This window comes from Platalea leucorodia (genome assembly GCF_965183815.1).
Source record: "Platalea leucorodia genome assembly, chromosome: 9".
NCBI lineage: Eukaryota > Metazoa > Chordata > Aves > Pelecaniformes > Threskiornithidae > Platalea > Platalea leucorodia.
In genome coordinates, this window is record NC_138831.1 from 34,329,628 (window position 1) to 34,344,426 (window position 14,799).

Genomic DNA, 14,799 nt, shown 5'->3' on the forward strand with positions numbered 1-14,799 from the left:
ACAGGTTGCATATTTTTTGAGCTAAGCAATCATTTTCGTTATTTTAAAGCAATTAAGCCTGTGAAGGACAAATGGCATTGTCTAAAGGTTAGAGTGCTAGACTGGGATTGTTCTCAGACCTACTATCTCAGCTCTCCCACTGCTTTGCTGGGGTGACCTTTTCAAGCAACTTAATTACATTATCTCAAAGTTGTACATAATACTGAAGACTTTTATAAGCATTCATAAAAACTTGGAGATATAGATGAAATTAAGATGTGAGAACTGGCTGTTAACTAGTAGTAATAGAATAGAATATGACATCTAGACATGTTTGTTTTGAGAATGTAGAATGGCGGCGAAAGCAAAGGACTAACCACAGAGAAAGCAACGGCACTGCTGATCGAAAAAAGAAGTCAATAAGGATTGGTGACAAACTTTAATAATGGAATGATATAAAAACGTTCTTGATGACTTCTCTACTACCATACTACTACAAACCTCTTGGTATATTGATAAGATTTGAAAAGATGTTTTAAAATATGAAGGAACAATTTGTGACTGGCTAGAGTAATTATGTCCTTGATTTTCTAAAATCATTTTCCAATCAAGCAGATTGGTGCTTTTGTGTACTGCAGCATAAATGAAATAAGAAAACCACCTTTTATCATCAAAGACAACACTGCATCTCTGATCGGCAGATTGCAAGAAGATTTAGATTTACAATGTTGTCCAGAAACCCCTATGCATTCATAATGCATTTAGCATGTGCCTACTGTCTAAGAAAGTGGGTTGCATTTCCAGAATAGTTTTATAGGTTTGATTAGTAATATTTTTAGACGTAAGATGCAATTAACTCCTCACAGATCGTTGGGAGTTACTCATATCCCCTGATGACAGAATACAGTACCTGAAAACCACAAATATACAAAACTCAACGTGGCATTCTCCTGTGAGCTGCAGTAAACTCAGAATAGGAAAATAAAAAAAAAAAATCAAGTGGAGAAAAAGTTGACTACGAATTCCTTTTACTTATCTCTACCTCTGTTTCTCTCTGTTCCAGTGCCATCTAGTGGAACAAGGAAGTAAATTTTATGGCTATTCAATAGTTCTTTAATTAGTTGATTTTTGCAGTGTGCTGGATGTGCAAAGTTGTTAGTATTATCATCATCGTCATCGGTTTCCGTAGATTTCTTTCTAATGTATATAGATTTCTGAGACATCCAAATACCAGTCACTATAATGTTTCATTAATTGTACTCGCTATACAGCCCACTGTAATGGGAAGTCACCGTTTATTGCATACTGTAGTAAAATGCATGCACAGATAAGTGCTTCAAAAATTAATAAAGACACAGGGGATTTTAAAGAGTTGTTCTTAACATTAACAAGCTATAATCATGGCTCTGGCTGTGTTCTTGAAAGCATCCCTGACATTGCTAGTCAAGGCGTTAATGGGAATAGCTATTGTAGACATGTAATGGGTAAGTAGGGCTATTACTGGTTTGCTGGGAATACGAGACAGGTATCATGGCAGTAATAGGAGAGCAGATGGTTTTGTTGAAGCAGTATTTTCAGTCCTATAAAACTAAGGTGGAGAAGCAGCAGGTGACATAACAACCAAAATCATCAGGGCATACATGTCTGTGAAGGCATGTGCAAGCAGAGCATCCGTTCTCTCATCACTCCTGCAAATATACTGCGATCAGAAGCAGGGTTTGTGACAGTCTTTCTGTAAGCTCTGTTCCATTTTGGTACAAAGCCAGTACCCTCCAGTGTTTATTGGAACGAGTACATAAATAGCATATGGCTGCTTGCTACTGCAACGTACTGATGAAAGGAGATCAGCAGGGTTTTTAAATGGAGTTTGCAATTTGATTTTGGATATAATGGATTCTTTCTGTACAACTGACCTTAAAGTGACTTTATATCCATACTAACGCAGCAACTTTGCAGGATCCTTTATTTTGACTCTGTCTTAAAATCCAGTCTCTTTCTTGTTTCTTATGGTTTCAGTGGTAAACTGTTTATCAGTCCTTTCTCTGAGCTGTGTTTTGTTCTACATTCTAGGCACAGCTGATAGCTCAGTCAATTGGTCAGGCTTTCAGTGTGGCTTACCAAGAGTTTTTAAGAGCCAATGGAATTAACCCAGAGGATCTCAGTCAGAAAGAATACAGTGACATCATCAATACCCAAGAGATGTACAATGATGATCTCATACACTTTTCCAATTCCGAAAACTGCAAAGAGGTAAACTAGTTTTGGAATTTCATTTCAGATTGATCCATTTTTTCAGAGGAATATAGTTCTCATGAAAATATCTTTTGGCATTTTAAGGATGACTTTACATCTCAAGATGTGTTGCTTCATCAATACTATGCTACTAAAAGCAGCTTTAGAAGTTTTTAGAATGTCGTCTTTTCATTTTCAGCGTCTTTCTACTTCCATTGATCAAAACAACAACAAAGTACATTTACATCTGACATAGATAAGCTCTGAGCTATTCACAGTACACAGTGTAAGGTGGTTTTATGTTTTAAAAATGTATTGATACAGAAAGAGAGATGACAATCCATTTTAATGCATGTTGTAAGTGATTTCTTACTTAATAGATACAAGGACCATGAATCCAGGATGCTGTGCCACTACGCAGGACAATTTCTCTTCCCTTATTAGAACACCAGCCAAACCGCCACGTGAAATGGAGTTTTGCACTCATAATGCATGCAAAGGCAAGAATTTCCCTTAAGTGCCCCAAATTACATAAGTGTAACTATTTAAATTTGATTTTGTATGTAATGGATTCTTTCTGTACAACAGCCATATATTTCACATTTTACATTTCCTACAAAAGTCACCGTAATACTGGGCATTCCAAACCAGAATGTGGTGAGTGCAGTTGCACCCAGATTCTGCTTTGTCTTAATTGCTGCAGTGTGATAGGGGTTTGGCCCATGTTCCAAAGGTCAGAGTTTCTATGCTGAGTCCTAAAGCAATCTAAATTTGAGATGAACTGCAAATTGCTTAATCCTTCAGTCACAGCTTTCCTACTTATACTCATTTTTTCTAGCATTGCAGGTTCTTTTGTGCGGCATGTGTGTTCTTGGGAAGAGCACATTTGCACCTATTCCTGCAGATAGAAGGGTTATGATTTGATGTGTAGTTTTATATGTCTGCAGTCACTAGATATCAATAAAGTGTTTTCATGTGCATATAAGCATGAAAAAATATTTCTCTTGTAGCAAACAAGGTAAAATTCAGCTGAACAAATCTTGGTTTAACTTAGAATAGGAACAGAAAAATACAAATGTGTCACATTTCAAAGTGATTAAAAAGGTCATTATTTTTGTGGCATCTTTGTTTCTAATTGGTTTATGAATGTTTGAACAATGACAGAATTGTGGCATACTGGTTGGTTGGTTCAAAGCCTTGATAGCTTCAACAAAAGTCAGGTGGCCTTTGTGATTCCCATAAGTACGAATGTCCCTGTCCTTCCACATTTGAAAGAAAATAATTCCCAGTATTTTGTTAGAGTATGTTCTCTACGTAAACTCTTACTCCTCTTCTGTAAAAGCTAGATATGCTACAATTACTGAACAGTTAGCATCACCATAATTGAAGAGAAGTCGTAATTTACATTACATCAGCACATCAGGGATCTTAGATTAACATGCTAGGCACAAGTATATTCAATAATGTGAGTAATAATAATAATGTTAATAACAACAACAACAATAACAATCAAGAGATCTTTGCTAAAAGTAAGGACAGACAAAGCCTGAGATCAAGAGACAACCTGAGCAGTGATGGCAGAAGTGGAGCTGAACTCAAGCCTGTGCTCGAGGCATTGCCTTAGCCACAAAATATTACAGCCTCCCCTAGCTGCCAGGTTCCAAGAAGGATAAAAACTTCTCTGGCATTCATTCATTTGGTATTCAGTTCTACCACTTTCTATAGAGTTAACCAATGTGTTAGTTTTTTGCTTATTATAAGGACCTATATGACTTTCAACAAACAAGTGGAGGATACCCCTGAAAAGAAATAGGTATGTGTTATATAGTTTTAACAGCGTTTTTGAAGTCATGCTACTACCTAATGGCAAAGAATAGAATTCTTTTTGTAACTTGTAGGCATTATTCAGGAACAACTGAGATGCTAGTGCTCAAATTTAGACAACTCAAAGCAAAAAAAAAAAATTTTATTTTTTCTTTTTAATTGCAGCTCCAGCTAGAAAAACAGAAGGGAGAAATTCTTGGGGTAGTGATTGTGGAATCTGGATGGGGATCCATTCTACCCACCGTTATCCTGGCTAACATGATGAATGGAGGCCCTGCAGCCCGTTCAGGAAAACTAAGCATTGGAGACCAAATTATGTCCATTAACGGGACCAGCTTAGTTGGTCTACCTCTTGCAACATGCCAAGGGATCATAAAGGTACCCCAAACTTACAAGTATATGCTGTAGATTGTAAGCCAGCAGAGATGCAATATTCTGACAAGTGACCCTGTAGATTTCCAGCAGATTTTCATGTCACTGAGGGGAAAAAAAAAAAAAAAAAAAAAAAGTAGTAGAATTAGAAACAGAGATTCAGGGATGATAATGTATAGGAATTTAGGACTGGAGGATTTGACTGCATCTTTATTACTGGACTACAACAAACGAGGCCAAAAAAACCACCCCTTGCCTAAATTAAGTTACTTAGCTATCTTCAAAGCTTCAGGCTTCCCCACAGCCTCCAAATTAAAATCTGAGGATTAAAACCTACGATGCTTCTTTGGGCTCCATCAAATGGATGGAGGCTGGTAGACTGCAAGACAGATCAAGTGAGCATACAAAGATTCCCCAGACACGATGGAATCTCAGAATGCATTGTTTTTAATCACTGAGAATAAATCTAATGTCTGTGCAGATTTACCAAGAGCAGCAACAGCAGGACATTAATTAGCCAGATGCTGGTAAAGAGCAAGCAATAGTCAGTTTTGTTTTTTCTTGAAAACTTTCTTGAAGTTTCTATAGTAATTAAAGGTAAAGTTTTAATATGTTTTGTTGGGCCAAATAGCTTAGGAAATAAAGGAAACTGAGAAATACATCTCTAAGTTAACAATAGATTTCTCTTAACTCTAGCTGTTCTTTCTCAGATCAGCTGCTTTATACTCTTGCAATTAGGAAACCACTAATGAAAGAGCAAATTAAGATCCATTTCAGAAATATTAACTTTTGGAATATCTTACAGGGTCTCAAGAATCAGACGCAAGTCAAACTGAACATTGTCAGCTGTCCTCCTGTTACTACTGTCCTCATAAAACGGCCAGACTTAAAATACCAGCTGGGCTTCAGTGTACAGAATGGAATTGTAAGTTTCTGTGTTCAGTGAGTGTTTTGGTTTTGTGTTTGGCTTTTTTTTCTTTTTTTTTTTTTCTTTCTTGAAACACACTGAAGTACTGAAAAAGTCCTTGCACATGACCTCACTTTTTGTACTGTGATCCCTGAGTTAATCAAAACCTTATAATCACAGCTCTGAGTAGTATAATGCAAATAGACAACACCAGGAGACCAAGTATTGCCATTCTTGAGGGATTTTCCTACATAATACAGCCACAAGATTTATAGTCCAGATTGTTTGGTACAATATCTGGATCAGCTAACTCACGTATAACTCTGTCATTAGCATGCCAGAGTTGCAAAGAAAAGTTATGCTGAAACAGGTTTTTACAATTATAACATTCTAATCTTAGCTCTGATCCTGTTTCTCTTTTTTGAATTTCAGCACACACTCACAAAGACACTTCATTTTTATTTCGCTGTGCACAATTTATTTGGATCACATGGTAGTGGGCAAGGGAATGTAATCGTAAACTCCTCTGGTTAAAACTAAACACCTCTCATTACAAGTAATTGTATAGGTTGTGGCCCAGGTATCCCTTCAGTTTCCCTGTAATAACAGCAGCAAACAGGAGAATGAATGTGGCAGATAACACTTACTCAGTGCAGCTCAGGATCCTCTTCTTGTAGTTCTTCCTTCCCAAGCCGTTCTCTGATACCTTTCCAAAGCAAACTTCCAACACAACTAGCTCAGGTAGTCACCTGGCCTTTCTGGGGGCTGATACTAGCATTAGGGACTGTCTGTAGTGCAGGACCATCACCATCTCCTCTTCCTCCAGTCTAGGAAAAAAAATAATCAGGCTGCTCACACAGAAAACCACATCACAAAGGACTGTGGGCTCTGGTCCCCTGTTCTGTGAAACTCATCGATTGAAGTTGCCAGATTTCTGTTTGCCACCCTTGGAAGAGTAGCAGGTAACTCCACAGGATATGGTTTATGGGTCTTACTGTGGTTTAGCAAACAGATGGCTCATTAGTAGATTTTCAGCTCTGCTAGCCATCTCTGTTATTATTGTACCTACATTTTAAGTGTTCCTACCTAAGATCACATATCATGTTGTGGTCACAGCAGAGATTGGTATAAAGAACACCGCTACAAGCCCTGGTCCAGCTGGAAGCACTCTGAAGTGATACCTACCCCAGGCTGACATCCTTTAGAAGCAGAGGTTTAAAGTATTTGTCACGTTTGAGATTAATGCTCTGACACTTGAGTAGAGAGAGGTCTGTAAAAAAATACAGAAAAATCAGGTGTGTGGTGTATTTCTGTCCTACTTTGCCTGTGCCTGATCCCCTTTCACCTACGTGGATGTGTATGTTAAGTGGGTATGGTTATTGCTGGTAGTTCAGTCTGTTAGCAAATCCCAAGTCTTGGTATAAAAAGGATGAACAGGATGGGATCTGGTTTTACAAGATCTCACAGAGGGTGCCAGTGCCAAGAACAGCATATAACACTGTATGAGGTGTTGTTTTATTTCCTAATTGCTATCCTTTGTAAATCTAGTGTGTTCAGCTGGTACTGTGATAAAAAGAGGAAAATATATTTAAGGAATAAGGAGCAATACTATTGTGCATTTATCAGCTCTTTAGGAGGCCTGTCACAGCATTGGGCGAGGGTTGGGTCAGGGCTAGGGAAAAGAATCAGGCCAAGGTTGATTAGAAGCAGCATATCATGTCGTCCCATGGACAGAGGCAGTTACGGAGTCTGTGAGACAATCTATTCACCTTGTCCCAACTAATCATCGCCTTCATAATTGGAGCCTTAGTTTAGTAAATTCTGCAGACTGTGGTTGTTTTCTTTCATAGTGTACTCACTCCATCTACTGGTCATTTGTCATCTTCACCACACTGGATGGTCATAATTCATTCCAACTAAATGAGCAACATTTAGATGACATCCAATGTAAAGTTTACCAAATTCAGCATAAAAATCCTTCTCGGATAACAAAAAAAGAAAGCTTTATAATACATTTAATTTACAAAGATTCTGTGTTTGAATATGGAAGCCAATGAACAAAAAGGAGAGATTAACATCTTTTCTTAGGCTGCTATATAGATGAGCTTCAAGGCCTAAAGTCCTTCCTCAGATAAACTCTGTCTTTCTTCACTTAACATTTGAAAATATGACTCTGCAAAGTACACCTCTCTGGTGGTTTGACACTGAACTTTTAAAAAGCGGTTTTGTAATTGCCAGCAACTGTTATAAATTATCACAGGATTCAGAAATAATATCCTTATTCTTTGTTGGCTCAGCATTAGCACAGTGAAGAAATAAATGGCTTGCCAGAACAGGTATAAATAAATGTCTCCTACTGATATGCCATTACCTCATTATGCATACAGCTGGTACTTATTTCTGTGCCTCTTCTGATAGCCATTTTGCGGTGGTTCCTTTTCACTCTGCCTATCTCATCTGTGCAGGATGTGCAGCTATTATATTAGTGAATAGCTCATAAACAACCTGGACATACAAAAGTACTATCTGAGCTGGGTTTTGCTTGCATAGGGTATCAGGAAGATGCAGAGACTGGGGCTGCTGCGGGTGACTTTTCTTTTTGTATTCTGTATAGTTTAATTAATGCAAAGCCTGAAGTTGTGCTTCATGTAGTGCTAGTAGTGCAGCTTTTGGAAGTTTTAGTTAGGGAACAGCACAACGGCATAAATCACAGTGCTAATCTTGCAAAATGAAATGTTTCATTGCATATTTATAAAAGGAATCTAAAATTTGAACTGTAAAACACTCAGAAAAAAAGAAATATTGTGCATACATATGAAACAAGTATGGATGTTGTGTGATGGGGAGGTGAACTTAAGGTGACCTATCAGCCACCTTCTGAAAATCATTATGCTACCTTCTTTTAAAGTTATGTTTAGATACAAGCGGTCCTTTTGTATCACATCATTATCTTGTTTCCTAAATTATGAAAAATCTTTGTATTACCAGTTGTATTTTTACTGCTGATAATGCACCACTTCTCAGTCTAGATCTCAGAGCTCAGACACTGTCTCAGAAAAGTGTATTTACCCTGTCCCTAGCTTAGCACAATTCTATCTAAAAATACAGTAAAACTAGGTAAAACTTAACTGAACGGACAGTTTATTTTTTCTTCCTTGCTTCTGTTTATATTTATTTAAACTGGGGAAAAAATATAGGAGTGAGATGAGGAGAAACCTGGTTTAATAGATTATATCTAAGGCATTTACATAGAATAAATAGTTAGTTTGCCTTGCACTGTTCTATCCTTAATGTTTTGCTACACAATGGGTAGTTGCAATAAAACTGATTGTGAAGGTACTGAAGTTCCACATCTGATGCACTGCAGCTTGTCTAAGACATTGCAGAATCTGTAACAGCTGAATGGATTGAACCAGTACGGTTTACACCTTTCTTCTTTTCTTTCTTCAGTTTACATAGTAAATAGAGTATAGGCTCTTGTTTACAAGAAGATCCAGATCCATCATGCTTTATTTAATAACATTACAGCTGTCACCATGTTCAACAAGTATAGCAGGCTAAACAATCCTGGCTGAATAGAATCCTATTTACTTAGTGGTACTGCTCAGCTTAAACTTGCCAGCCTAATCTGCCATAGCTCCACTGGCTGGAGACAAAAGTCTTAAGGCTGCTTTGACTCAGCCCCTTGCAAATAGAGGAGCCACATAAATGTGTGCTTTAAATACAGTCTATTTCTTTACACCTGCACTCTGTCTCTAGCTTAACAGGATGTGTGAGGCTAGGCAGAGCCACTTGGGCTCTGTGTCTGTTTCTCTTTCTACCTCATTAAAATAGTTAATGCTCACAAGAAGAAAGCTGACTCCCTTCCCCAGAGAGGGATCACATTCTTGAATGAAGATAAGAGACCACTTCCTATGTCTGAGGCTGTTAGAAAGAAGAAATTCACTGAAGGTATTAACAGTGCTTTGAGAGCCACACAATGAAAGGTGCTCTGGATAGATATGCAAGCCATTATCTTTTCCTTTATGCCAGTGAGGTGAGAGGTCACAGTTCCATTTGCTCTGAAAGCTTTTATTTCAGCTGGCTGTACTGTCTCTATATTTCCTTTTATACTGTGAAAAATATATTTACTGGGTTTCTTTTGGCACATTCTGCTTTTTGTCCTTTCAGATTACTGCATACAATCCCCAACAGCAAGGAGCAAACTGTTATTCTAACAGTGAGTTGAATTGAGAAGCTTTCTATAAAAGAGAAGATCTATGTAGTACAGCTTATCTTGCCAGCTATATGATTAGAAGGTAGACTACCTGCAAAACAATACATCGTACGTGACTGAAATTCAAGACGCAATTCTGTGAAGGGCCTGATGGTGCCTCTATCCATAAAAGTCCATGAGAAATAGTTTATGAACCACAGTAGGTAAAGCTCAGCCACTAACGATAGCGTGGTGTAAGATAAGTCTCACTGCAGGAGGAAGTCTTTTTTCAGATAGCTGAGAAAGACCTTTTATAAGCAAAGAATAACTATATATTTTTGCTCCCCATATCAGGCAACCTAAACTTCGAGTAAGAAGGGATTTCATTTTTTATAGCATTGTTATTTGTGAAGAGGAATTTAAAGGAAACTGCTAGTGTCATACAGAAAAGATTCTGGTCAACCCCACACAATGTTTCACCTTCAATATATTCCAGTTTGGCCATCTCCCCGCATACTATGTTTCTGAATGAGATTACAAACTCACTGGGACACAAGCCATGTCTTATCATACTTGTATTTAGCTCTGAGCAAATTACCAGATGTCAGCAAATAATAATTCTTGGCATATGATTCTAACCATTGACAGTAACTGCAGAACCAGCCATCACTGGATGCTCTAGCGCTCATTTCTTTACCTCCAAGAACAGGTTTTTCTCAGTAAACAAAAGGTAAATCTCAGCACTGCTAAGCTCTGTTCAGTTCCAGGGATTCAAGCTATGCATTATCTGCCTTACGTGCTGCGTGAGCTTAGTCTTCTGAAATAATTTACCAACAATTTCTATCTAATATACAGCTGCCTAGTCTGTCAGGGAGGGCCCTGTCATAGCACAGATACTGTTTCTAAGGAGGAAACATTCTTTTGAATTTCCTATACTGGATTGAGATTTTTCTTTCTGCCTGTACACCACGCATGTTGCAACCTCAGAATAATTTTAAGTAGCAGTGTCTGCTGGGACTATGTTTGGTGAATGTAACTCTTCTTGTAGAATTATTCCCCTATTGTATGGGGCATAAACATCAAAACTTGTGCCTGGTTCTTTAGTGGTACCTGCAGCTGCCAGTTGAAACAGTGGCCTGACTTGCCTTCTTCATCCTAAGCTCCCTATGGCCAGCAGCACTGTAAAACATGGAGAAAAGCAGTGGCTCTGGAGAGCAGAGTGCCCTTTTCCAGCATGCAGAGGCACAGGAAACAAGTTGTCACACTTCACTATGCTGAGAACAGCCTGCAAAACGAAACAGAATTTGCACATTTTATAGACTTACAGAACAGTTTGGGTGAAAGAGACCTTCAAAGATCATCTAGTCCAAACTCCCTGCCATGGGCAGGGACTTCATCCACTAGATTAGGTTGCTCAAAGCCCTGTCCAACCTGACCTTTTACAGGTCTAGGGATGGGGCCTCCACAACTTCTCTGGGCAACCTTCTTCAGTGTCTCACCACTCATCATAAAAAATTTCTTCCTTGTAACTTTGAGATAGATCTTTCCTTATATCGTTGTGATCCTTTTGACCGATCACCTTTAAATATAGAAAGTCTGCATAGCATCAGCCTCTCCTTCACCCTAAACTAGCATTTGTGCAGGGTAAAGGATTAAGATTTATATCTTTTTTTTTTTCCCCCATGTATTTGAAAAAATTGCTGTTGTAGATTAATTTTTACTTTAGCACTTTTCATATTTCCCGTTATTCAGAAAGAATAATGTCATAGTTTGCAGAAAGAGTCCAGGTGGAACAGTCAGAAATACTTAAAAATCACTCCTGTCCCAACAGTACTTAAAACTTCTCTCTTCCCCCAAACTCTGCTCTTTTGCATGGCTGCTACCTGTATCACTGTGTTAGGTATTTATATGTTCCCAGACCATGAGAATGAAAATAAAAATTGCAATTTGCAGAAATTTTGGGGGAAAAAAACCCCAACAAAAATGAAAAAAACAAACCAGCCTTTAAAAACTCACAGTATTGCTTAATACTTTTCACAAATATCTTCTTGAATCTTTACAGTGTCACCACTCATCACTATGTATTAAGTCCTAGTAACTGCTACATGATGGCATTCCTAAACTTTAATAAACTTTGCTTTCTCTTGGCAGATTTGCAGCTTGATGCGAGGTGGAATAGCTGAGAGGGGAGGGGTAAGAGTCGGACATCGTATTATTGAAATAAATGGACAAAGTGTTGTTGCTACTGCTCATGAGAAGATAGTACAAGCATTGTCTAATTCAGTGGGAGAGGTAAGAAAAAAAATAAATATTTTATCAAGGAATTAGAACTGTTGAAAGAATATATTTTTTCAGTTGAAAAGAGTGTCTTAACATAGTATTAAAACCAGCATCTCAGTAAATTGGAGTTGAGCACTAATAACAAACAATTAGCAGAACATTTTTGAACAATTAGATGCACATTCACAGCATTTTTCCACTCAAGAGTTCCTGGCATGATTCTGAACCTTCAACCTACTGTTTGAATTAAACCAATCAATTAAGGGAAGAAATCGCACAAGCATTTTAGCTATCAAAATATCTCCTGGCTTATCACTACAGCATCTGCCATAGAAATAAATTAACATTCAAAGAGCTGAGAGATTCCAATTGATATGTATTTTAATAATTTCATTTCCACTGAACATTTCCGACTTACCTCGGTAATAATTTAAAGACATCTTCCTCCAGTACTTTTAGAGAAATAAGCAATGAATAAACAAGATCCTCCAGTTTATCAAAATCCCTGCTGAATTTAGTGGTAGTATCATACACAATCCTGGCCAGATCTTGCACTAGTTCATTTGCCAAAAATCAAAGATAACTTGTCTTCCCATGGAAAATGATACTTGAAAAATAATACAGAGTACGTGCACGTTGGCAGGAACAAAGCTGTAGATTTCAATAGAGTCTCTATGCCTTTATGGTACCTCTTTGCTACATAACATCTCACTAAACATATGAGGACAGTATGAAACTTTTTTCTTTCTGCATGAAGAGACCAAAATATCAAGGCAGCATATGGCTGGTGAGGGTCTGTACCATCAGTTAGTAAAGTTTACCTGCCTTCCTCTTGCATTGTCTGTAGTAACAGGTGTTACTACATTTTTGATACAACTCTGATTACCTGATGCCTTTAATCCTGGTAGTCTGTAAAACTCCTCTGACACTTATCACCGTACTACTTGTAGAAAGACCTTAAAAACACTGGCCATAAGAGAACCTGTTCCACCAAACTCTTCACTGGCATTTAAATATCAGGTGATAAAGTCCAAGTTTTGTGTTCAGAGGATCATACTCCAATTAGGAGAAAATATGTACAAAACGACAGTCCCACAGGGAAAGAAGATAGAAGAAAAAAATCTAAGTTCAGTTAATACCAGAACAGCAGAATGAATTTTCAGAGAGGTTTGTGCTGTTTCTTTTTAAGGGCTGTAACTGGAGTACGGTATAACAATAGGAAGTGTTTAGGTGTCTTTTTAGCTATATGATGTTGCATCCTGTCATTGTCATTTAAAAAAAAAAAAAAAGAATGCACAAAAAAAGCAAAGACAGCAATCCAGATTGTTAGAACCAGAAAACTTTGAACTAGGAACTTTGGTAACATTCACATCTATAGAAACCAGGACAATAAATGCACTTACACCACAGGGAGAGACACATTGGGCCTTACGGATTATTTTAAACTAGTAACAATTCTGTTGATTTCTGTGTAAATCAATTGACAGATTCACATGAAGACTATGCCAGCTGCCATGTTCAGGCTTCTAACCGGACAAGAGACACCCCTATACATCTAGCATGCGACTCTCTTGCAGCAAAATAACTCAATGATTCCATCAAAGCTGAAGCCCTCATAGCGGAAGAGAATTTTGTATTTTGTATGAATGAAAGGCTTTGAAGCTGACCTGAGGACTCCGAAACAAGGAACAGACAGGTGTCTCTGCCTTTTCTCTCCTTCCTTTTTATTTCTTTGCCAAAAAGTGATGAGAAGGATGGTCAAGGACAATAATCGCTGACAAAAATCTTTGTAAAACATTTAAGTATTTTGCAACATCTTCTAAACTCTTTTCTCATAAAACTTAAAACATATTTATTTGTAACCTTTATGTGGAGTGATGTATGTATGTCTGTCTTGTTTGATAACACGGTGAATGTGAATATTTGATGAATGAGACTGCAGGAAATGGCAAAAAGAAGCAATTAGAGAAAGTTATGGCTGCCTCAAGTTAAAAAAAAAATCCCAGTCCCATAAAGAGATCCAATACTGATGGCTTTGCATAATTTTAAAACTGGTGCCGAATATGGTATTTCAGTGGAAAGGAATCAGTGTGCAGTTAAAACTTTTAGATTCTAATGTAAAGAAAACCACTGTAGTACTTGGTATTGTTATGACAAGTGTAACCTGTTTGGCAAGGTGTGAACATAAACATGTAACAAGTGTTTCATATGCTAAATAAAGAATAATTGCCACAAGATTAAAATCAAAATATTTATTTAGATACATATTTATTTTTAATGCTTGCGATTTTTATCATTTAACAGAGTTATTTCATGGATAACTTATTGCACAGGTTGTGTAATGTATGTGTTGGGCTGGGGTTTTTTTTTCTTTAATTTTTGCATATTACCTTTTTGTTTATATTAGCTCAAAATGGGAAAGCCATGCTTACCTGTTTCTGTCTTTTATAAAGCATTCTTATTCCTAAGGCAATGTGTTCTGAATGTAAATTGTTTTGACAAATAACCTAGCACCATCAGCAGTATTAGAATGTGTGTAGATAAAAAACCTAGTAGTAAAGTTGTATTCCTTATGAGATAACATAAATGTTAATTGGTGTAACTTTTCGTCTAGATTTTTTTTTTTGGCCAAGGCCTTGAAGAATATACACTGTGACTTAAGCAGCCTTACCATGCAGTAACTAAAGAGCTTTAGATGACTGTACTTCAAGGAGTAGTGTGTTGCATGCAACTGACCTTAGGAAAGAATTAACCTACTATCACTAATAAATCTGAAATAATAAAGGAAGCTTGCTTATTTTGTTTGTTGTGTAAGTTTACGTAATAAAAAAAATCCAAGCAGAAGATAATTTAATTCTTCATCTAAGTGCAGTTGCAAAGGTCACAGATTATTTTTTTAAAAAGGATTTCATCTCTTGAATTAGCAATTTGTGTACCATTATTATCTTGAGAGTAGATGCTTTCAATTAGCATACCTTGTTGCCACTGGATGTCACTATGACTTCACATC

At 37.3% G+C, this 14,799-nt stretch overlaps 1 protein-coding gene across 2 annotated transcripts in view; it reads left to right on the plus strand.

Annotated features, from left to right (window-relative positions):
• APBA2 (amyloid beta precursor protein binding family A member 2) overlaps positions 1 to 13,348 on the plus strand; it is a gene marked incomplete at both ends in the record, with an annotated part of 45,362 nt that extends 32,014 nt beyond the window's left edge. For both annotated transcript variants that reach the window (XM_082322582.1, XM_082322581.1), the window contains 5 exons: positions 2,050 to 2,229; positions 4,201 to 4,413; positions 5,213 to 5,332; positions 11,661 to 11,801; positions 13,277 to 13,348. In XM_082322582.1, the coding sequence (XP_082178708.1) occupies positions 2,050 to 2,229; positions 4,201 to 4,413; positions 5,213 to 5,332; positions 11,661 to 11,801; positions 13,277 to 13,348 (726 nt within the window). The remainder of the gene's footprint in view (positions 1 to 2,049; positions 2,230 to 4,200; positions 4,414 to 5,212; positions 5,333 to 11,660; positions 11,802 to 13,276) is intronic.
• Positions 13,349 to 14,799: the final 1,451 nt, after the last annotated feature.